The 23573-nt window shown below is 36.9% G+C and overlaps 1 protein-coding gene and 1 long non-coding RNA gene across 4 annotated transcripts; one reads left to right on the top strand and one right to left on the bottom strand.

The window, feature by feature from the left end:
* Window positions 1–893: 893 nt before the first annotated feature.
* LOC308686541 (uncharacterized protein) lies at window positions 894–9845 on the top strand. The gene is made up of 24 exons (XM_081394978.1): window positions 894–909; window positions 991–1159; window positions 1333–2742; window positions 2829–2968; window positions 3250–3451; window positions 3858–3962; window positions 4272–4462; window positions 4559–4700; window positions 4818–5462; window positions 5566–5687; window positions 5799–5901; window positions 6005–6129; window positions 7074–7193; window positions 7278–7325; window positions 7402–7485; window positions 7704–7769; window positions 8315–8375; window positions 8481–8531; window positions 8615–8659; window positions 8753–8808; window positions 8898–8965; window positions 9055–9083; window positions 9179–9332; window positions 9430–9845. Exons 1-17 carry the CDS (start codon window positions 901–903, stop codon window positions 8351–8353), a joined length of 3720 nt encoding a protein of 1239 aa, XP_081251104.1. The 5' UTR covers window positions 894–900; the 3' UTR covers window positions 8354–8375; window positions 8481–8531; window positions 8615–8659; window positions 8753–8808; window positions 8898–8965; window positions 9055–9083; window positions 9179–9332; window positions 9430–9845.
* A 5971-nt stretch (window positions 9846–15816) lies between these two features.
* Window positions 15817–19004, bottom strand: LOC308686540. Of its 3 annotated transcripts, XR_014029611.1 has the most exons (6): window positions 18050–19004; window positions 17804–17868; window positions 17477–17532; window positions 17044–17124; window positions 16498–16608; window positions 15817–15950 (listed from the first exon to the last, which is right to left on the bottom strand). It is a non-coding gene; the product is annotated as an uncharacterized lncRNA (long non-coding RNA). The 3 variants fall into 3 exon arrangements; XR_014029610.1 differs by having other exon boundaries at window positions 17044–17084; window positions 17804–19004; XR_014029609.1 differs by having other exon boundaries at window positions 17044–17084; window positions 17477–19004.
* Between the last annotated feature and the right edge of the window lie 4569 nt (window positions 19005–23573).

The raw sequence follows: 23573 nt of genomic DNA, 5'->3' as shown, positions 1-23573 counted from the left end.
CATAGAGCATCTCTGTAGGATCTTTGGGAGAATCTGATGATGATCGCTCTCGGCCGAGAGCTGGCTGATGTAAGTTTCCCAATACGATGGGCAACGTCGATTGCTGGCGTCAATTTGTCATCTTGCAGAATACTCCGACAAAGCTCTGTAACCTTTTCCTTCACGTTTTCTCCAGAGTTTTCGGCCACTCCATAGACCTTCAAGTTCCACCTTCTAGAGTAAGTCTCCATTTCAGACACGCGAGTTAAAAGCGCCGCCACTTTTTTTTCTTCCTCTTTTAGGCGGTCATCAACATTTTTAACTCTCTGCTGGGCTTCTTTAACTTCACTGCATATAAAGTCCACTGTTTTCTTCAGCCCTTCAATTTTCAGTGCGTTTCCATCAATTTTTTTGGAGTTTTCACTCACCAGAATTTTTATGGAGTCAGCCTGCTCCTTAATAAGTTGGGAAAGGGTAGTAATGACGACGTTGTCTTGGGATGTGGGCTCATGTTTTGCACTATAGAGAGCCTTCTTTGCCGCTGGGGAATCACATGGAGTCACAGGTAGCCCGGGAAAGTGATCCTCCGACATGGATACCTCAACTGTCGACATATTCCTATCATAATCGTGACACGAGGCTATCAGAGCGTTATTTGGCTGTGTATCAGGTATGAGGGCCTTCTTGTTCTTGTGCATTCTTTTCTTCTCAGGCGGTGACATTAGATCGATCTCAAAGTCATAAGAGATAGTCCGATTATAGATGAATGCAGTTTTTCTTCAAAAACCACCAAATTTAAATTTTGTGCGGGAGCTCAGCAGTAACAGACTTACTCGATCGCCATCTTGGCTTCCTCAACCATAGTTATACGTCATTTCCTTTAGCTAAAAAAAATCGTCATTTCCTTTAGACGGAAAGAAGATGGCGGAGGTAATACATGTGCGATATAATTTGTGGTTCTCTTTGCTTTACATCTTTCAGCTTGGGTAATTATTTAATTGTTGTTGACAGACACATGTTACAGTGAGAAGAATTAATGAGTCCATTTGCATCGAAGACATCCGAGTCGGCGATTTATATCGATGTCCGTTCTGTGCTCTCAGTGTTTTTAGACCATGTGAATATCACAACATACACAGTCATTTGCAAAGCCACAGACTTCGCGCGGTTCGCCATGAACGTAAGTATGAGTTCAGTTGTGATATGCATGCCTGTTATAACTTGTTAAGGTTATAGATAATAACGTGAATGGTGATGTTACGTATCATAATTGGTAACTTATGACAAACATGTTTTGCTTTATATATGAATTTTCCTATTTTAAATTGTGTTTGATGTTTATGATTCTTTTAGATTTGATCATCTTTGACTGCCACTTGGAATGCAGACAAACCAAGCACTTTCACTGCTTCCACTGCTCAAAAACCCTAATTAAAAAGTCTGATTTTATAAAGCACATAAATATGTGCAAAGTAGTCAAACAGATGGTGCCTTTGTCTCATCAGAGTAGTGACACATCTCCAAAACCGGTCCAGTGTGCATCTTTGTCTCCTCTTAGTAGTGACACAGCTGCAAAGATGGTCCAGCGTGCGTCTTTGTCTCCTCCCAGTAGTGACACAGCTCCAAAGATGGTCCAGTCAGTTAGTTTTCCTGCTCAAAGTGACGACACCGCTCCGCAAGTGACCAAAACGGTGTCTTTTGCACCTCTTTCTGATGCCACCGATAAAACCCGCTTGAAATATGTTCATAGAAAACAGGGGCAAAGATTATGTTGTCCCCACTGTAATCTGTGCGTTTTAAAAAAAAACCTCAAGAAACATATACAAAGGGCACACTTGAATATTGAACCTGATATCACTGCACAGTCTCACCTTCAAAGTCAGTGTATTGACCCAAAAAATGCCGTTTTTGCTGTTGCAAAATCGTCTAAAGGCCCTTGTATACCCATTCATGTTATCAAAAAAACATGGGGCATTTCACACAAGGTGACTTGTGAACTTGATGTCTGCAATTCTGTAATGGATTTTAAAAAAAGAAGTGGCATGCGATCTTGTCAGTGTACACACTTAAAATCAGTGGATTACTGCAGATCTGATGCTGGAAATGGTGTCCTGCATGAAGAGGCTTTAAGAGAAATGGTACAGCACAAATGGTTTTCAGAGGAACGCAAAAGACAGTGCTTAAATGCTCAGAAAAAAGCTGAAGAACAAAATGTGTGTTTTGCATCCTGTGTGACTCTTGGTGGTCCATCCTATATGCACTATGTGTCAGTTTTTGAGCCAAAAGTTTCATTCTATAACCGATTGGGAAGAATCATGGTTGTTTATAATGCAAAAAACAACACATGGCATTGCCCTTGTACTCGGCCAAGACGCTCCTGTATACACAAGGCTGTGTGCAAATGGTATCTTTTCCAAACCAACAGAAAAATGTTCCAAAGAGTGAAGAGCACAGAGGTGGAATTGACCTGTAAGACTCCTGTGTCCACTGGCAATGGACTTTCTGATACAGAAAAAGACTATACTGAGAACATTTTGTACCCTCCAAAAAATGAGGACCTCAAGAAAATGGTGCAGTATATCTTTACAAAGAAAACAATACCTTCTTCCTTACCCATCTCAGCAACCAATTTAGATGAAAAGGAATTCCCAAAAGTTTTGGTTCCAGATGAAATGCACTGTTCATCGTGTTCGGAACCCCTTAGTGATCCTTTGCTCATCTCTAATAAAGCTAAAATTGTCACAACAGTTGGAATAATTGAAGGTTGGTATTTATTTGTTAGTAGTAAATTCTTACTTCAATAATGTGTGTTAAGATTAGCTGCTTATTTTGTTTGTTTTTGTTTTTAGGTGTTGAAACCTATTGCAAGACATGCCCAGTGTGTGGACTTGCATATCGCTATCAAGAATGGAGTACTGGTGTGCATAACTATGATGACCACATCATACTCAGTTTGAAATTTTGTCTTATGCTTCGGAGTTTTTTGCAGGTATTGTGGATTGCTTTATTTTTTGCAGGTTGTCCAAACTCAGTCCTGAAGGGCTTCTGTCCTGCAGTTTAGCTCCAACTTTTCTTAACACACTTGCCAGGAAGTGTTTTGTATTCCTAGTAAGAACCTGATCAGCTGGACCAGACTTTATTAATTACCGATAGGTTTGGAGCTAAACTCTGCAGGACAGTGGCCGTTCAGGAGCAGGATTGGACACCCCTGCTTTACAGTGTTTAATGTTATTGTCACAACAATGTCAATACCTAATTTTTCCTCTTTAGTCTCACACCGCTGTTGAAAGAGTCTGTAAAGCACTTTCAATATCCAATGGAGTGGTTTACCCAAGTAAAACGGTGCTTTGTGCTTATTTGCACTTTGAAGCATTAACTGATCACAACTACCAGTTTTCCTGCTTAAAGTGTGGATTCCATCCCTCTGTTGTTATCATGGATGCCCATCGAAAAGCAGCTTTTAGCATGCCAGGTATGATACAGATCTAATTAGAATTTAAAATATCCTGACTTGCATGTAACTTATTAGAATCAATCATCAATTGAAGTTTTGAGTTGAGCTGTCTTTTATTCATCAAATAATCCTGAAAAAGTATCACAGGTTATAAAAAATATTTCCCATTCTGTCATAATAAATTACATTTAGATCATGTGACACTGATGACTAACACTGAAATAATAATGAAATAAAAATAAATGACTGACACCGAAATCATTTTTGATGGTATATTAAAATAGAATGCCATAATTTTAAATTGGAATTTCTGCTCCAATAAATGCAGGCTTGATGATCATAAGAGACTTCCTTCAAATCATTAAAAATAGTGATGTTTTATAAGTTTTGACTTGGCACTGTATTTGTAATTTTATTTTGTTAGTCAGTGAAATAGAAGAACCACCAGCAAACTTTGATGGACAGGTGGATGTGGAGGCTTTTTGGAATTCACTGCGATTGGAGATTATTGCAAGAGGTCTTGTGGAGAGTAAGTTATTTTATTCATTTGGATCAAAGTACTACACAGACACAGGTATTTGTTTTATCTGGTATTATGCCTAAACTTTTACACTGGGAGACATTACACATGGATGCAACATGCACACACACAGATTAGAAAAAACATCCCAGAAACACCTGCTATGAGTGTACCCCATGACATGATCTATTATTACATATTAATTAATTTATATTTATGTATAACTTTATTTTGTTGTTAAACTTTAGAAATAAAAGTGGAGTTATCACTGGCAACAACATTATGACTTTTTTTTTTTTTTCTTTCTTTTTTTTGCAGCTGGAAACCCCAATCCTTTTGCAGTCAAACCAAGTTATCACCTTTGGGTGCCCTGGATTGGACCGAATACTAGGAAGTCTTGCTCTGTATTGAATACAGAATGGGAGAAAGTACATTCATCAAATCCTAATCCTGCATCTGAAGTTCCAGTAACTGAGGAAAGGCTTATTGATGAGCTGATGTCACTGAAGGTGTAGTGTTGTTTTGTTTACCTTTTTGTAACAGTATTCTATTGTCATTGTTTATTTCTAATAAATTCTGAGTTTTTTTGTTGTTTTAATTCATAGGTGGCTGCTGTCCGACAGTTATGTGCATCATGTGGGTTAGATAACAAGGGATCAAAGATGGACCTCATAATGAGACTGAGGAGTGAAATGCAAAACAGATCATCATATGACAAAATTTTTCAAAAGGTTTGGGGTGCATCAGGTTTGTATGCACAGATATATCTTAATTTATAATAGAAAACACACATTTCTTTATTTTTTTACTTATTTTTTTACTTTAAGTGCTGCAATCATTAATTTGAAACAATCTATCACTTAGGTGGCTGGGCAGTTGTTATGTGCCCCTGCGGTGTCGTTAACAGCATTAAAGTCCTGGTAAGAGCTGAAAGTCCAAGGGACTTCGCTGACATGTTGCTGTCCTGGAAACACCTTCCCAACATATCCATTTATGACTTTGCAAGAGGACTTTCCACTCATGCAAATCTCCGCAATCCAAACATGATTCCCTTCAGCCCACACGAGGGTCGGCTTTTGGAGCCAAATGATGCCAATATTGCAGCAGCAGAAGAGGGAAGACTTAAGATTTCATTGGAATGGCTCAAAGAGAAGAAAATGCCTGCTGATGTGAATGGGCATCCATTAACTGGCTCATCTGATCACTATGTACTTTCTGACAGATTCCATGAAAACAACACAAAGGATCCCCGTGATAAACTTCGTAAAATACAGCTTGTGCCTGAGTTGGCTGGAAGAGTTAATTCTCAGTGTGCGGAGCAGTTGTTTTCTCAAATGAGAAAAAACAATTACTTCCTAAATGTTATGAAGCCAACAAATCACTTGTTTCTTATGCGAAACCTGCTGCACCACTACAACGTTGCGATTAACACTAGGTTTACCGAACAGCTTACCAAGGCTGTTGGTTGCAGTCAGGTTGTCCTGGATGAGCATGGCCAAGCACTTGCAGGTAAACTTAATTTTTCATAATGCAATTTAATGTCATTATTTGTCTTCTCCAGAAATGTTATTTGACACTGGGGTTAGATGACACTCGCATGCTTTATTGCTAGGGACTTTAAGTAAAAGCACAGTCGAAATGGATGATGAGCCAAGTACAGACAAGGCGTCTGTGACAGGGCTGAAGGATGTAATTTTTAAGACCAGCTGGGAGCAACCATTCAGCGAAGAAAAGGTGATTGCTCTATGAAGGTTGAAATCTTAAAAGCTGAGGAATGAGTAGCCTGAAACATTTTGTAATGTTTGTTGATAATGTTTTTTGCTCTCACGTGTTTTGGACACAAAGCAAAATTGGAGTGAACATGTGTCACGTGTTTGTTCTACAACCCTGATGCGAGAAGTTGGTTGCAGTCAGGTTGTCCTGGAAGAGCATGGCCAAGCACTTGCAGGTAAACTTAATTTTTCATAATGCAATTTAATGTCATTATTTGTCTTCTCCAGAAATGTTATTTGACACTGGGGTTAGATGACACTCGCATGCTTTATTGCTAGGGACTATAAGTAAAAGCACAGTCGAAATGGATGATGAGCCAAGTACAGACAAGGTGTCTGTGACAGGGCTGAAGGATGTAATGCCCAACAAGACTGGCTGGGAGCAACCATTCAGCGAAGAAAAGGTGATTTGCTCTGAAATCTTTTAAAGGGATACTTCACCGTTTTTTCATATTAAACTGTTATTCCCCTAACTAAGACGAGTTGATGCATACCTCTCTCGTCTCAGTGCGTGCACTTAAAGGGATAGTACACCCAAAAATGAAAATGCTGTCATTTACTGTCCCTCAAGTTGTTCCAAACCTGTATGACTTTCTTTCTTCTGCTGAACACAAAAGACATTTTGAAGAAAGTCAGTAACCAAACGACTGATGGACCCCATTGACTTCCATAGTAGGAAAAAAAGAATACTATGGAAGTCAATGGGGACCAGCAACTGTTTAATTACCAACCTTCTTTAAAATATCTTCTTTTGTGTTCAGGAGAAGAAAGTCATACAGGTTTGGAACAACTTGAGGGACAGTAAATGATGACAATTTTCATTTTTGGGTGAACTATCCCTTTAATCGCTCTGGCGCACGGCGACACTTTGAAAGCACTTCGACTCGGCGCAGTAAAAAGTCACGCTTATTAAATCCTCTCCCTCTCACTTCTGTCATTAGAACCAACGTGACTTTTTACTGCGCCGAGTCGAAGTGCTCCCAGTGCTATCCCGCCATACATTATTGTTATCCTTTTTACCCGCTTAGAAAAGCGCCACGTTTTATTTTGTCACCATACTTGGTCGTGTAACTACTCGTGTAACTGTATTTAAATAGGGAAAACTCTGTTTGGTCCCTAATGAATGAACTGGGCTAAGTTAAGTGCTATCGAAGTGTCACCGCGCGCCTGAGCGATTGAGTGCATGCACTGAGACGAGAGAGGTATGCATCAACTCGTCTTAGTTAAGGGAATAACATGGTTTAATATGAAAAAACGGTGAAGTATCCCTTTAAGCTGATGAAGGCTCAAGTAGCCTCAAACATTTTGTAATGTATGTTGACAATGTCCCCCCCCCCCAAAAAAATAGCTCACACATATTTTAGACACAAAGCAAAATGGGAGAGAACATGTGGCACGTGTATATTCTACAACCCTGATGCGAGAAGATTTTCAGACCTTGGGATTGGAACGCAATGTGGAGGCAACAGTTAGGATCATCTTAAATTTCTTTGATCCAATTTACTTTTCAAAAATGTTCCTGTTTTTAAGTGAAGCTGTGATATCTTAACAGATTCTGAATTGCTGTTTCAAGAAAATTGAAGACCTCAGCAAATTGCAGGTAAAATGTCATTGCTTGTAGCGTGAATAAAATGCAAAGAGCTATTATGAAGAAATGTGTATGTTTCTGTAATTAGGGCATCCAAGTCTGGACGTCTAACAGCTATGTGAATTCAACGCTGATTCCCCCACTTTGTGCAGATCCCATGTTACATATCCCTGTAAGCAATTTATATATTTTTTTCCAACAGTAATATTGTAGTTAGGATTTGTTATTTTAGCATACATACTTTGGATTTCATTGACTGTTTCTATGTATTATTGCTATTGACATTTTATGTGGCATATATGTTGTAAGCATTCTTTCAAAGTGTCCAAAAGATTTCACAGAGCAAAATAAACAATGTGCATCATTTTGTATTATATTTATTTTTGATAGGTTGATGCTTCTACAAAAGACTGCATTCTATTTCCATCTTGGATCAAGTCACACTGGATGCTTTGTGTAAGTCATGAAGACATTTTTATCCATGTCAAATTGATTTCTGTATTTTGTGTTTTTTTAACAACCATTTTCAGATTTTGCGCCCAAAGCTGAAACAGGTGTTTTTTCTTGATTCACTCTGCGCGAGTGGTCTGAGTGATGGAAGATACAGTCAAGTGTACAGGTCTTTTACATAGCTCAGTAGTTCATGTTCAGAAGTTCCAGTTGAACAGTTCTTGTTCAAATGTTCTCAGCTGCTGTATGGTGGTTCAGTTCTAAACCATTCAGCATTTTTCTTTTTTTCTTCATTTGTGACGTTCTTGTGTTAATGTCTGATGTGAATTATATGAGGTCATTAAAGTTTATTAACGTTGAAAGTACCAAAACACTAATAACCAATCAACAGTAAGGAGCGTACACAATCAAAATGGGGGACTGTTGTATAGTGTTCATAAGTTTAGCAGCAGTGTTATAAAGATAGGGGTGAGATACCTTTTGAATAGGGGCTTGTTTTGTTGATTTTGAATTTCAACATCATTTCTCGATTTCTAAAAATCACTTAATAGGAGGGTTGCTCAGACTGTCATTCCTGGCCATTGGACTGAGATCTCCTGTAAGGATCTTCCAGTAAGTTTTTGAATCATCACTTATTCTTTTAGCACAATTAAATTAATTGCTTTCTTGCTTACTTGCTTTTTTCCATTTCTTGATTTGCTTGCAAACCTTATCCAGGAGATTCCAATGCAGCATTTCTCCAATAATTGTGGAGTCTTTGTGCTCATGGTGAGTTTTTATATGACAGGAACATCAGTTTAATTTAGAAACCAAATAAAAAAAGGTCTTAACAAGTAGCCTTTGAATTTCAGTATGGCCTGTACATTTCTCTGGGGGTGGCTTTTGACTTTTCTGAGGTGAGTCTTCAGATCTTTGTTCTACACATTTTTTTTTTGCAAGCCAGTATAAAAACAATTTCAAACATTGTAGTAATGTTTTTTTTTTTTAAGGCTAATATGTCAAGAATAAGGAAATGGTGGTGTGTACTGCTACTTGAAGACTCGAGGTAAATTCTAATTCTAATAAATTTAAAGTAATGACATTTTAGCATTTTGTAATCTCTCTCTCTCTCTCTCTCTCTCTCTCTCTCTCTAGGTCTCCTACAGATCGAAAAAGGCACAGAAAAGATGCTGAGGTTGAAGGCTCATGTGAAGTCAAAACTGGTATGGTAAACAGTTTGAAATATAACACATGTAAAAAAAAAATTAAAAAAAGCCAGTGAAAATGATTTTTTTCATTATTTTTTTTTCAGCCATGGACCAAACAGGAGGCCTTGCTAATGTACTGTTGAATATTATTTCTTTTAAAAAAAAATTCTAAAAAAAATTGGAGTCATGTAGTATTTTAAAATAGTTTTTCCATACTTTTATTTCCAGCTACCACCAGAGTTGCTCAGTCACATTCTTCTTGATGTTGTTTATGAAGAAGGAGACAAAGCCTTTTACACTCTGTCACTAGTGTGCAAAAAGTTTAATGAAACTGTCCACCATCCAGTTTTTCTTAAAAAAGCTCACTTTGCCTGGCTGGACAGTATGTATAAGTATTACTTTATGAAATGAACAAGTTAAGCTAATATATTAAATTCATTTTTTTGCATTACAAATTCATTTTTTCTTTTGTCTTGTAGGTATCGTTGACTGGAAGTCAGTCAATCTGGATGTGAGGAAAGAATACAGGGTGGAGTTTAAGCTCACCAGATGTGATGCCTGTGGATTCCTCTACAAAAACACCACTGGATATTGCGGCAGTGGAAAGAAGGGGGTCTTCACTGCGTTCTATTCAGACAAAGAGTTTGATGGCTTCTGTTCTATGGACTGCTACTACAGTATGAATCAGTAAAGGAATGAGTTTTTCAGTTCTATGGACTGCTACTACAGTATGAATCAGTAAAGGAATGAGTTTTTCAGTTCTATGGACTGCTACTACAGTATGAATCAGTAAAGGAATGAGTTTTGACTTAGAATACAAGCCTTTGATGACATTCTATTGACGTTTCAAAAAATGAATTGTAAAAATGACAATTGAATAAATGTATTTTGTATAAAATGGTGTTTGTTTTGCTTAATTGATTATTTTCACTTACAAGTTTATTAAACTGTTTTTACTTCATTTTATAATTATATGGTGAGTGTTTGATCAAACATGTATATATGCCTTTAAAACGCAAAAACACTTGCTGTACCATTATTATAAAAATAACATTACTTTTAGTTTGTATGTACTTTAAATGAAAGTTCAAACTAGCATGACTTTAATAGTGTCAGGAGACATTTTTATCTTTAAAATAATTTAATTTGTTTTTTAATGATATTTTTATTTTATTAGTTCAAGTACAGACATTTCAAGTATAATGCAATAAAAAAAAAACCAAGATTAACACAAGGCATTGTAAATACAGCTCAAAATGTGTAAACCAGAGAATAACAGTAAGTATAAAATGCACATAATACAAATAAATGCAAAAATAAAAAATTTATAATATCAAGGTAGTTATAGATATTTTCAAAAACTTTGTTTTATGATCTCATGTTTGAAAGGCTTTCAAAGTATACTGTGAGATCAGTGTTATAAAAAGTAATATATCAGGGTTTCTTTTATTTTTGTCTTATGAATATAAAACTTCGCCAAAATAATTGAATTATATAATTTTGTTTTTCAGAAAAATATGGGTTTTGGAAACAAAGTAAAATGTCATGAGGTTCTAAATTAAGACAAATGTTTCTCATATCTATTTTAAAGTCAGTCCAAAAAGAAATAGAAAAAGGGCAATACAAAAATAAATGTTCAATATCTTCAAGTGATGTGTTACAAAAAGTGCATTTATCACAAACAATGTTTTTTAATGATTAATCCAATAAAAAGTCGCGGTGGTGATGACGTCATGTAACCCGCGCCATACAGAAGGTTTCGAAGTTAACGTACTTTTGAATGTATTCTTAATATCATCATTGCTATTTTTACAGTGAAAGAAATGTATTTGGTCTTGTATAATTATTTGTGTAGTTATAGTGATTAAGGTTATGGCTCGCTTTCATAGACCGAAAGCACGCTTTTATGCGGATCAGGAAGCTTTTCGCGTCCAATAGAAAATACCTCACGGCACGCCCCATTCCTCCTGGCACGCCCCATTCCTCGTGGCACGCCCATTGCTCCAGTCTGCAGTTACCTCTACTAGGATCTTTTTGGCACTATCTTTCCGCTGAGTGTGTGACTACGATCCACACGTGTAGTCAGCCAATCAGGGGTATTGCTTCAATGTGATGTCACGCCCCCTCAATAAGCCCTTTTCAAAATAAGAGCTGACACTTCCCGGATGGGTGGGCTGGCACAAAGATTGCAAGCTGCCAATAAAATTCACTGAAGAAGAAGAAGAAGATGGGTGGGCTGGGCTCACTGCCATTTACCGTTGCCGGTGTTGGACCGAAATCCGACTCCCCGGACAAATCGCACTTCCCATCGCGTGCACGCGCAAGCGAGTTTAAATGCACTTCCATTTATATGCACTTGCACTATATCCATTTATCGATCGATTTTTCACACAGCAAGCACCCAGATCCTGCATGGAAGCTTTGTCTACACTTCAATAAATTAACAGAAAGTGAACTAGTGTGGATAAAAGATGCAAAAAACAAACACAAACAAACAAAAAAACATGGCAGATCGATTCAAACTAAACTTCGACGAGTAAGGAATAAAGCCAACAGCTATCAAAACAAAACTGTTAATTTCACTTAATTTAACTGAACTTATCGTTTGTGTGTTAAACACGCTGTGATTCATAGGAAAATATTGTAGGCCTACTCTCCCCATTGCACATGAATGTAATTTTTCACGAAGATAGGCTTTAAGAGTTCATCAAATACATGTTGTAGCCTATGAGGCAAATAGGCTACCTGACTTTTTGTTTGTTTGTTTTTTGCTTAATTGCGTCTTAAAAATAGAAATAAAACAAATTATTAGTGATAATTGAAAAAAGAAAGTAAAGAAACCTTAGACATTTTTTAAAAAAAAAAGTTATTTTCCAGCACATTATTGCCCCAAAAAGCATTATTTATTTCATTCATTCTTTCAATTTTACATCTTACATAGCTTATGGATATACAATTAAAATAGCTGGAGCAATTGCTTTGCGGTCAGGTGCCCTTTTTTAAATAATAAAAAAAACTGCTAAAAAACAAGATGGGTTTGGCAGGGGGAGTGGGATTTTCACAGCATTAAAATACGGACTGGTGCACAGCACAGTGCTCCCGCTCCCCTCCCCAGCACAGGTGTATAAGGTCATAGACTCACCACACTACTGCCACTGTCACATCTTGGTTTAGAGATTGAGTGGTGACAAAAGCATTTGATTGTATCTTCATCAAGATGGGTTTCCCAGGGTGAGTGGGATTTTCACAGCATTAAAATATGGACTGGTGAAATCAGTTGATTGTAACTCATTTTGTGTGAATGTAAACTGTACATGTTACTACATCCAAATAAAATGTATTTAATAATTTTATGAATATATATTTTTTTTAATATCCGATATATTTTTTATTTTAAAGTATTTTAATAATAATTCATATAATAATTTAATAATAATTAATATGTATATAGTTTTACTTAGAAATTAGTTTTGTGATATATTATATTAATATTATTATATTTATATAATAATTTAATAATAATTAAAAAAATATTGTTTACTTGGAAATTGGTTTTATGATAAATATTATTTTTATTATATTAGTTTTAGATATTTTTTATTGTATTTATTTTGAAAATATATTTTAATAATAATTAATATAATATACTCTTATATATTAATTTACAAATAATTAAAAATATACATATATAGTTTTGCTTAGAAAATGGCCGAATGTCGAATTCATCTATGGGCGGATGTGCACTTGTGAAAATCGCGCGCGCTAATTCATTCCAGGCATAGCTAACGGTACCTTGTTTGCACACTTAATTATCACGTTGTTTTTCCAATGGATCCTAGTATTTACGAAGAATTTTTTTCCTACAAATCCCATGGGACATACCCTGATGGGTTAAGCAAGACAGAAAAAAACACACTGCGAAAAAAGCGCACAACTTTGAGATTGAAGGTAGCCTAATATATTATTTTTTAATTAATAACTTGTGATGTGATATATATATATATATATATATATATATATATATATAGTAATTGATCATAAAATGTTTCATATAAATTTACGTTGGCTTCACCAATTCAATAGCCTATAGGCTAGGCATACCTTTATGCGTTATCAGGATTTAGTTAAATTATTTAATAAATATTTCGTTATTTATGGACCACCGGAGTAAAATAGTAGAGGGTCATGTATTTTATTCTTTGCTGAGGGGAGGGTCATCCAACTTTTTTTAGTCAAGGGGGAGGGTCACCCAAAATTTGTATTGTATTTTGTATTCATGAAAGCAGCTAAATTTCCAAGTGGCTTGTTTGGTGCATATTTTTCCATGTAGCTCCACGTTACTTTCTCAGTCTCGGCCCCCCATCGGGTCTGACCCAACAAAAATCGTTTGACAGTGCGCGCGCGCGTACGCGCTCAGAAAAAATTGCATCATGTCAGAACAGAACGCCAATGAAATGTTTACTGGCAAAGCTTGGCAAAACGGCAAAGCTTTAAAGCACAATCAAATAATGAACTTTTGTGATTGCGAATAAGTGCAGTTGAGTGTAAATCTACCGCTGAGAAGTCACTGACGCATGAAGCTGGAATGACTAGCTCAAAGGTTTCACATTGCCTAGCATAATATTATGTTAAAGTTTCAAACCAACAGCAGAAACATTTAGGAACATAAGTCAAATGTAAGTAACATAACATTAATACCTGGTCGAATTTCTGGCAATTTTATTATAAAATTAATTTTACATTCCTATGGCCAACATTCTTTATTAAAAAATGGTAACACTTTATAATAAGGTTTCATAATAAAGAAAAATCCATGTGCCATTGATAAATAAAATGGAATCGCCTCAGCACAATAAGGAAATTACGTAATAATAGGAAATAATACGAGAACAAAAAAGTGCTAGTTATTAATAATATACAAAAAATAAACATTTTTAATATTACCGTAGGCCTAATAGTAAACATATTTAATAGGCTTACTGTTTCAAATGACATCATTGCTGTTTGAGCTGCGGTCGCTGAAGCTGAAGAGAACGAACATTAAACTGAATCGCTTTGCTAGAAGGTTAATCAACTTAACGTTGCTAAAGAATGCAACTAAACCCAAAGAATTTACAACTTTTTATTACAATAGTGTATAAGCTACAAGTATAATGATATGACAGTCCCAATCATAGCTTTTAATGTTTTGCGTTGCTGCTTGATCCCACGCGTTGAAGCTGAAGAGAACGAGCACCGGGAAACTGCAGAACGTTTCAGGTGGTTTAAATCAACAAAGCGCATCCTATGTCATATTATAATCAGTTATTTATATTACATCAAACTTAATATTACGACTTATATCTGCACAAAATGACGTGAATGCACAAGCGAACTCGATTGTTCTGGTCAGAATGTGTTATCCCTGTTCTGGACGCTCTTTGTCATGGTTGTAAAAAAACAACAATGGCTATCTGAACATCTTTGTCAAGCCCAAATCAGCACAGAAGTAGGCTAATCAATAAATTATCAGGGAGGGTCATCCCAGCTAACAATTTAACGTTCTGGGAACGTTCTGGGAACGTTAGTTTTTGGTTCCCAGAACGTTCCCAGAACGTTCCCAAGAACGTTCCCTATTGGTTAGCCAGGAAAGTTTTCTTTACGTTAATAGAACGTTCCCTATAGGTTAGGGGAACGTTCCCGGAACGTTCCCGAAAGGTTCCCAGAACGTTCCCGAAAGGTTCCCGCAAGGTTCTCGTAACGTTCCCGGAAGGTTAGGGGAACGTTCCCGGAACGTTGCCGAAAGGTTCCCAGAACGTTCCCGGAACGTTCTCCTAACGTCTACACATCCTGATATGCCTGTACACAAATTGTAGGTCTACAAACAACATATTCTACATTGTTTATTGTTCAAACACTTAAGAATCCTATGAATATATTATTACAATAAATTGAATTTACAGAAACTATCACTAATAAGTAAATCAATCAGTTTGTATTAAATAAATAAATCAGCACACAATCCATGTTTTTGTTTATTCATTGTTTAATTATCAACCTAAAATAAGTCATTAAAAACAGCGTTAGCAAAATGTATTCAGGAACAGTAATTTACATTTAATATTTCAAACATGAAAATATTTCAAATAAAACTGCACAAACATTTTAATTAAAACGATCTTTTTGCAAACTGTAGCCTATAACTTTGGCTATAAAGTTGAAAAAGTATTCATTTATATACAATATACATGAATGTGCCAATCTTCACTCCGCTCAAAACATTTAAACTCCCAACACCATCTGCAAATTTAACAAGAAAATAAAAAGACAACGCGTTACATGGACACACAATCCCATGCCAAAATTCAAGCCCTGTAATGGCATTAATATTCATCTGGAGCAAATGAAAAGAGTGAGGTGGGATTGTGGATCACAATTGGGATCACAAGCTGTAGGAGATATGAGCACGAGCGCTGCTGGTATCATGTATTTATTCAGATATTTCAGCATCAATGTGTATAGAAAAATTTATATATTTCAAAACAATACATTGCATTTATTTATATTGCACTATTTATTATTTCAGACTACAAATCAAAAAAGGAATGTTTTATATAGGGGTAAGGATACCCATATTAAGCCTCTCTCTCTGAAGTCAAATAAAAAACAGAGAAAATAATATTTAAGTCTAGTGAACTCTGACCTGCGAATTCGCTCTACCTTTTATGTATAAGTCTCACCTCCAATGAAGAATTTGAAAACCTGTAACTGCTGTGTTGTTTATGAGAAAGAAAGTGAAAAAAAGTTTGAAACTGCTATCAATTTTTTTTTTTTAATCTCTGTGACTTTACACCTACAAATTCCACTGTCACAGGTACTCAGTTTTGCTATAATGAAACCCTCACAGAACATGGTAATAATCAGCCATCCATGCAAAAGCAAAGGTCGGTGTAGTTTACAGGTGCATCTGTCCAGGCCAACATCTGATGCCTTGATGCCTTCCGCTGGGATCCCAGAAAACCTGAAATAAAAAAATAGTACAGTTCAAAATCTATCATACATACATCTCATCTGGTATCACAAATTATCATTCCAGGTTCACTTTAAGATATGCTCAATATTAGTGCTGCACAATATTGAAAAATTTAGAGTTTATTTAGAGATATCAGCCGTATGGTTTAGTGCATGCGCTAACGGCTCCAGGTTTGTATCTGGTAAATTACCCCACTAATAATGCCCAGAATGGTACCAAACTACTACAGTAGTACAAATAGGTTCTGTACTCATTAAACGAGGCATTGGAAAGTTTGTAAGTACATCAGGAGTTTATTTAAATAACACTTGCCTGACGGCGAATGCTACTGCTGATGTTGACGTCACTTTATGAGTACAGAACCTATTTGTACTACTCATTTTCCCCGACATAGAGCAGACCGGCACACAACAAAAACTGCTGTTCGGATGTTCCCTTTTCTGATATTTTAGCCTTCGTGACATTTTAATTAAAACAGAAGTAAGAATTTTAGTGTAATAAGCAAAAATTAACAGTAAACTCAGAGATCACCTACCGCTGCAGATGTGTACGGAAGTGAAAAGCGGAAATGCTTAGACCTCTTTCCGGTTCAACCGCTGGGCGCTCCGCATAACCCCTATTGGGGGGATTTTGTAGAGGAGTGAACCTGCATAGAAAATTACAATAGATAACAAGCATAGATAAATACAATAGAAGAAAAACACAGTTGAAATAAGCAGTGCATTATGTTTTTCAGTTAAATCTAACTTATCAGGTACAGAAATTGATTTATCAAAATGTAAAATAAGTCTTCAGTGTAAAAATAAAATAACTATAAAATTAATGTATCTTTGCTAAAGCTACAAGTCATTCTCTCTTTTGATGTTTGATCACCATTGGCGACACAAGCAGCTGCGGGTACGTTAGGCTGCTGTCCCTTTAAGACGAATGCGCAGAACTAATATAAATGACACGCATCCGTTTTCTTTCTGTTTAAAACACAAGACAAGAGGAAACTCGCCATTTTGACTTCATTTTGCGTGCACGTGTCTGTTTAAGCTAAAAAAAAAAGTGAAAGAGAACTGAATTCGGCTAAACTCACCTTCTTCATCTACTGACTGTGGATGGCATCAAGGTCTTGTCCTGAAGAATACAGGGCCAAACAATAGGGATTTTATCTCATCTGGTAACAAGAGCAAAGCCATAACTTTAAGAACTCTACTGATATATTTACCCCCTGATATTGCATTGGGGATATCAATTCAAACATTTTTAAAGGCTAAGAGTATGAGCCACAGCTGCCCAAGATATCTAGGGGTTGCAAATTAGTCATGGCTATAAACCTGTATGCATGGCATCTACTTTGTATTTTTTATAAAGCAATGTTCTATGCATTTGTCCCTGTCAAATAAACATTAAATAAATAAATCTGTGAAAAATAACTGCCTAAAGTTGTCGACCCCCTGAACCGCATTTAAAAGTACAAAGAATTTCAGTATTGATCAATAAAAAAAAATAAAAAAATACATAAATACCTTTGAGTTGGACAGTATGTTGTCAGTCTCATTGGCCAACATAATTCAAAACAGACCTAAAGAAATAAAATAAAATATAGTAATCATCAGGATATCATGTTATCATAATAGTTAAATGAATTATTATAACTATGACCATTATAATATTGTATTAGTCGCCTATTATTTAGCTGATTATTTAGCTTACAGGCTTCTCAAGGACAATCTCACTGAAAAAACTTGGGGTTAATGATTTTAAAATGTGAGACTTATTTCAAAAGCATAAATCTTACAGACCCCAAACCTTTGGACAGCAGTGCACTGCATGTTTGAGGTGGTTTTGCTTACTAGTCATATGGTTCATAGAGATTTTCTTGGACAGGGAGTGCAGCAGGCCATCACAGCATGATGATCTAGGAACATAACATGCTGTTTGTCACAGAGCCAAAAATATTACATGTGATAGGTTTATTACAAGGAACCAAGCTAGAACAGAGGTGAAATGCAGAAAAGATAAATATATACAAATCTTAAGATAATATATTGTGAAATAAATGCATATGGAATTATCATCATGATTAAACAATAACTCACCCCTTGTTGTAGAGTTTTATTTTTTCTCTCGCTATTCTGAAATCACATTTTAGCAATATTGGTAAGTAACGTCACTGATTAAGTTAACAATACAGTGCATTCTTTTTGGTTAGCCTAAATAAATTAGCTTACTTCCCATTGACAAATTACCAGCAAAACTATCAAAAACTGTTATCTACACTAAATATGTGTTTAAAAACCCAAACTTTCATAAATAAGACCTCAACTTAACGTAACTTAGGCCTAACGTTGTCTTTTGAAACCGGTTAGCTAGCGTAGATGCTAACGGACTTTTTCAAAGACATAAAATCATTTCTTTAAAATAAATATTTAACAGAAGCGTGTCAATTACACGTAAGAAATGTGTCAGGGGCGTTTGTGTGTATTATTTGTGAGATTTTGTTGTCTAAACTTACCTGAAAGCAGTGAAACCAACAGCGAGAGACGGGAGTTTTGTTGTTTGTCAGTTGTCGATGACGTTTCCATCTGCTCTCGAGCAGCGCACGTGCTCCAGTGTTTGATCACGCGCATGCGCATTAAAACACTTCAAAGTCATGCAGCATTTAAATAAACATATAGAATTAAAATATAACATAATTTAAAATATCATTAATAAAAAGTTATTGCGAATAGATCTGAACGTTGTTGGTTATCTTATAACCTTAGGGGACCGTACTGACGACGTTGTCAGTTGGTAATCTGCCTGTTAATAGTAGGCTAAGTGATATTAAAATAATAACCTGCAGAGAACGTTCCCAGAACGTTCTCTTTAGGTTATACAAATAAAACCTAAAACCTGCAAGGAAACGTTCTGGGAAGGTTCTCTTTAGGTTATAAAAATTAAACCTAAAAATAACCTGCAGGGAACGTTCTGGGAAGGTTCTCTTTAGGTTATTAAATAACAACCTGCAGGGAACGTTCCCAGAACGTTCTCTTTAGGTTATAAATTTAAACCTAAAAATAACCTACAGGGAACGTTCTGGGAACGTTCCCTTAAAGTTATAAAAATAGATCCTAAAAATAACCTACAGGGAATGTTCCCAGAACGTTCTCTTTAGGTTATAAATTTAAACCTAAAAATAACCTACAGGGAACGTTCTGGGAACGTTCCCTTAAAGTTATAAAAATATATCCAAAAAATAACCTACAGGGAATGTTCCCAGAACGTTCTCTTTAGGTTATAAATTTAAACCTAAAAATAACCTACAGGGAACGTTCTGGGAACGTTCCCTTAATGTTATAAACAAAGATCCTAAAAATAACCTACAGGGAACGTTCCCAGAACGTTCTTGTTTGGTTCCCAAAAAAATAACCAAATGGGAACCAAACGGGAACGTTAGGGGAACGTTCTGTGTTTGCTGGGATGCCTTTTTTCACAATCATTTTGGAGGGTCATTGAAAAATGTATTGCTGGCGAAGGGAGGGTCAAGTCTTTTTTGACAATTTATCTCAAAACTCCTCCGGTAGCCCCTTAAAAAAAACCCGAACAGTCCCTAAGCAATAATAAAGAATACATAATTTTACTAGTTTTACTTCTAATACACACAACAAAATATTTTTTAAGTTATATTGTGTTTAAAATTCAGTAGGCTGCAGTTGTGTTAAAAGTTCCAAGTTTCCCAATTTATGTGAATGTTTAATTACAGATATGCATATGCAATATTCACCTTATTCATATTTATTAGCTAAATTATTTGAATCCACGGCATCGAGGTAAATACCGTGACGACGAGTTAAAGTACCAGGATTACCGTTCTTTGCTTTGAGGGGAGTGTGATTTCTTTTTTTTTTTTTTTTTTTTTTTTTTCATATATTTTATTGGAAACAGCATTCAAACAATATTTGCAAAATAATACAATACAAGTCTCCATTTTATATTTTCAGAATAAACAATTCTTCAAAACCAAAGTCTTTTTGTGGTTTTATCCCATATCCCTCCCCAACACCCACCCTCATGATAGCCAGTCAGACATACAAACAAAACCAAATAAGTAGGATAGGAAGACTAAGTAAACTTAAAATAAATAGATGAGAAAAAAAAAAAAAAAAAAAAAAAAATAAATAAATAAAAATAAATAAGTTAGAGGTAAGTTGCCGACACACAGGACACTGCCAGGTTGCTAGGATTCATGGATCAGCAGGAATCATGAGGGCTATGAATCAATTTCCCATATAATGTAGCTTATGGTGTGGTGGGCAGACAGTGAGTCATAATGAGGTAGGAACCAATGCAGATACATACTAAATATGCCACTACTGTGACATTTCCCTGACAGAAAGCTGGTTTACATAATTTAATAGTGGTTTCCAATGAGAATAAAATCTGTCAGTAGCGCCTCTGAGTGTAAACTTTATCTTCTCAAGTTTTAAGAAAAACAACGTGTCACATAGCCAGGCTTTAAACGACGGTGGTAAGGGTGACTTCCATAAAGTCCGAATTTTCCGACGAGCAATTAGAGAAGTAAAAGCTATTACATTTATTTGAATTGTTGTCAAATTAAGTTCGTCCGGAGGTCTGCCAAAAATCGCTATATGGGGGGAAGGACAGATCTTCAAAGCCAAAATCTTTGAGATTGCATCAAAATATAACTGCCAAAAGTTGAATAATTTGGGGCATGACCAGAACATATGGGTCAAGTCGCAAGGGGTCTGAGAACATCTATTACATCCCTCATCCGAGCCACCCGGATAAATCTGGGCAAGCCTGGCCTTGCTAAAGTGAATCCTATGCACCACTTTAAATTGAATGAGACTAAACCTAGCACAACTGGAGGAAGAATTAACTGCTCGAAGGGCTTTTCCCCAGAAGTCATCAGACAGGGAAATCTGCAGTTCGTTCTCCCAGCTGGTCCTAATTTTGTTTACAGCAGAATCAAAAGATGGGGAAAGTAGGTTATAGAAGTAAGATATATGGCCTTTTGACAAAGTCTCAGCCTTAATAATTAGATCAATGCCACTTGGCGGTGGGATTTGAGGGAATTGACGGGAGTGAGTCCTAGCAAAATCCCGTAACTGAAAGTATCTTAAAAAGTCAGAACCGTTGAAATTAAAAGTTATGCGCAATTGCTCAAAGCTAGCAAAACAGTTGTTAAAATACATATCGCTGAAACATCGGAGGCCATTCCTAGCAAAAAACTTGAATCTAGGGTCAATTTTAGCAGGAAGGAATAGATGGTTATTGCAAATAGGTGTTGCCTGAGGAAGGGTGAGCCAGCCAGAGTTACGTCTAATTTGTGCCCAGATTTTCAGAGTGCCAGTTACTAGAGGATTAGATGTATAAAGTGACGGGGAAAAGGGAAGGCTACTGCAAACTAGAGCCTGGAGTGAAGAAGAGGAGCATGACTTGGCCTCGATTTGACACCAATTGCTCTGAGCCGAGGTAGACCAAAGCATAATCTTATGAGCATTTGCCGCCCAGTAATAACCAATAAGACTGGGCAGGCCAAGACCCCCAAGGGATCTACTCCTCTGCAATAGTGATCTACTGGCTCTGGCGTGTTTGCCAGCCCAAATAAATGAGGAAATAATACTTTCTATGGCAGTAAAAAATGACCTAGGTAAAAAGACAGGCAGACATTGGAAAAAATATAGGTATCTAGGAAGTATATTCATCTTAACAGACTGTACTCTTCCGGCCAGGGATAGCGGTAGACGGTTCCACCTCTGAAGATCGGACTTGACTGTTGCCGTTAAGGCCGTGAAGTTCTGATCTCGCAATGCTCGGACAGATCTTGTGATTGCAATGCCTAAATATTTGAATCCTGAATTAGATATTCTAAAGGGGACTGAGGACGGGGGTAGCTCCACAGCTAATTGGTTAATAGCATAGCACTCGCTTTTTGAGATGTTTAATTTATAACCGGAGAACTCGCTAAAGGATTTTAAAACCGAGAGAGCAGGTGGGATGCTGAACTGAGGGTCACGGATGTACAATAAAAGGTCGTCGGCGTATAACGATACCTTGTGGTCTGTGCCCCATCTCTGAATCGCCTTAATTCCCTCCTCTGCCTTCAAGGCAATTGACAGTGGCTCAATAGCAGCCGCAAATAGGAGTGGAGAAAGCGGACATCCCTGTCGAGTCCCACGGAAGAGAGGAAAGTACCCCGAGCGCTGGGTGTTAGTACAAACTGATGCGCAGGGGGAGGAGTAGAGTAACCTAATCCAAGAAATAAGACCTTCTCCAAAACCAAACTGTTGAAGAGTAGAAAACAGGTAGGGCCACTCCACCCTATCAAAAGCCTTCTCAGCGTCAAGAGCTATAACAACCTCCGGTTCTGAAGGGGAATGCGGTGTATGAATGATACTGAGAAGTCTTCTGATATTAGAGAACGAGTGCCTCCCCCTTATAAATCCTGTCTGGTCTTCTGCTATAACTGAGGGCATAACCGACTCCATTCTGCGGGCCAGAGCCTTTGCAAGTATTTTAACGTCTACGGATAAGAGCGAAATTGGGCGGTACGACGTACAATTCAGGGGGTCTTTGCCTTTTTTATGAATCAGAGAAATAGCAGCCTGTGTAAGGGTGGGCGGCAGGGAGCCCAGGCTGTATGAATGATTGAACATTTCTAATAATAATGGAGCTAGTTGGTCTGAAAATTTCTTATAAAATTCGACCGGATACCCATCGGGTCCGGGGGATTTACCATTATTCATTGATTGTATTGCCTTTTTGATTTCAGAAAGCTGCAAAGGAGCGTTTAACATCTCACGATCGCAATCAGATATTTTGGGCATGGTCAATTTTTCAAAAAACTGAGACAACTGAGCTTCGTCATAGGAACATTCTGACTTATATAACCGGGAGTAGAACTTCCTAAAAATACCATTGATCGTTTCTGGATCAGATGTAAGGGAGCCCGTTTCGTCTTTTATCTGTGAAATTTGATTTGAGGCCATTTTGGCCTTTAGTTGATGGGCCAAGAGGCGACTGGCTTTATCCCCGTGCTCATACATGTATCCCCGCGCACGAAGGAGATTTTGTTCAGCTTCCTTTGTCAAGAGGAGGTCGAGCTCAGTATGAAGTACCATCCTCTCTTTGTACAAGTCAGGTGATTGGTTGGTAGAAAGTGAGATGTCCAAGTCTTTGATAGCTTTCTCTAGTTCTACTCGTCGGGCCTTACAAGATCTATTTGTATAAGAAGTAAATGATATAATTTTGCCTCTAACAAAAGCCTTCAGGGTTTCCCAGAGAAGGGAAGGTGAAGTCTCATCATTTTGATTGGTGTCCAGGAAAAGTTTAATAGTCTCTAACATATGCTTGCAAAAGTCCGCCTCAGCTAACAAAAGAGGATCCAGGCGCCAAAATTTGAATCCCTTTGGCTTGTAGTCGAATTGGAGGTCTAAAATAACAGTTGAGTGGTCCGAAACCGTTATCGGTGAATATTGGGTGGAGGAAATTGATGGGATAAATGTCCTGTCTACTATTAGGTAATCTATACGTGAATATGTACGGTGCACATGGGAGAAAAAAGAGTATTGTCTGGTAGAGGGGTATGAGAGCCTCCAGGGGTCAACATAACCATAT

This window comes from Scardinius erythrophthalmus (assembly GCF_964197995.2).
Source record: "Scardinius erythrophthalmus genome assembly, contig: HAP1_SCAFFOLD_395, whole genome shotgun sequence".
NCBI classification, from domain to species: domain Eukaryota; kingdom Metazoa; phylum Chordata; class Actinopteri; order Cypriniformes; family Leuciscidae; genus Scardinius; species Scardinius erythrophthalmus.
The sequence above is the reverse complement of the archived record's forward strand: the minus strand, read 5'-3'. Positions and strand labels throughout refer to the sequence as shown.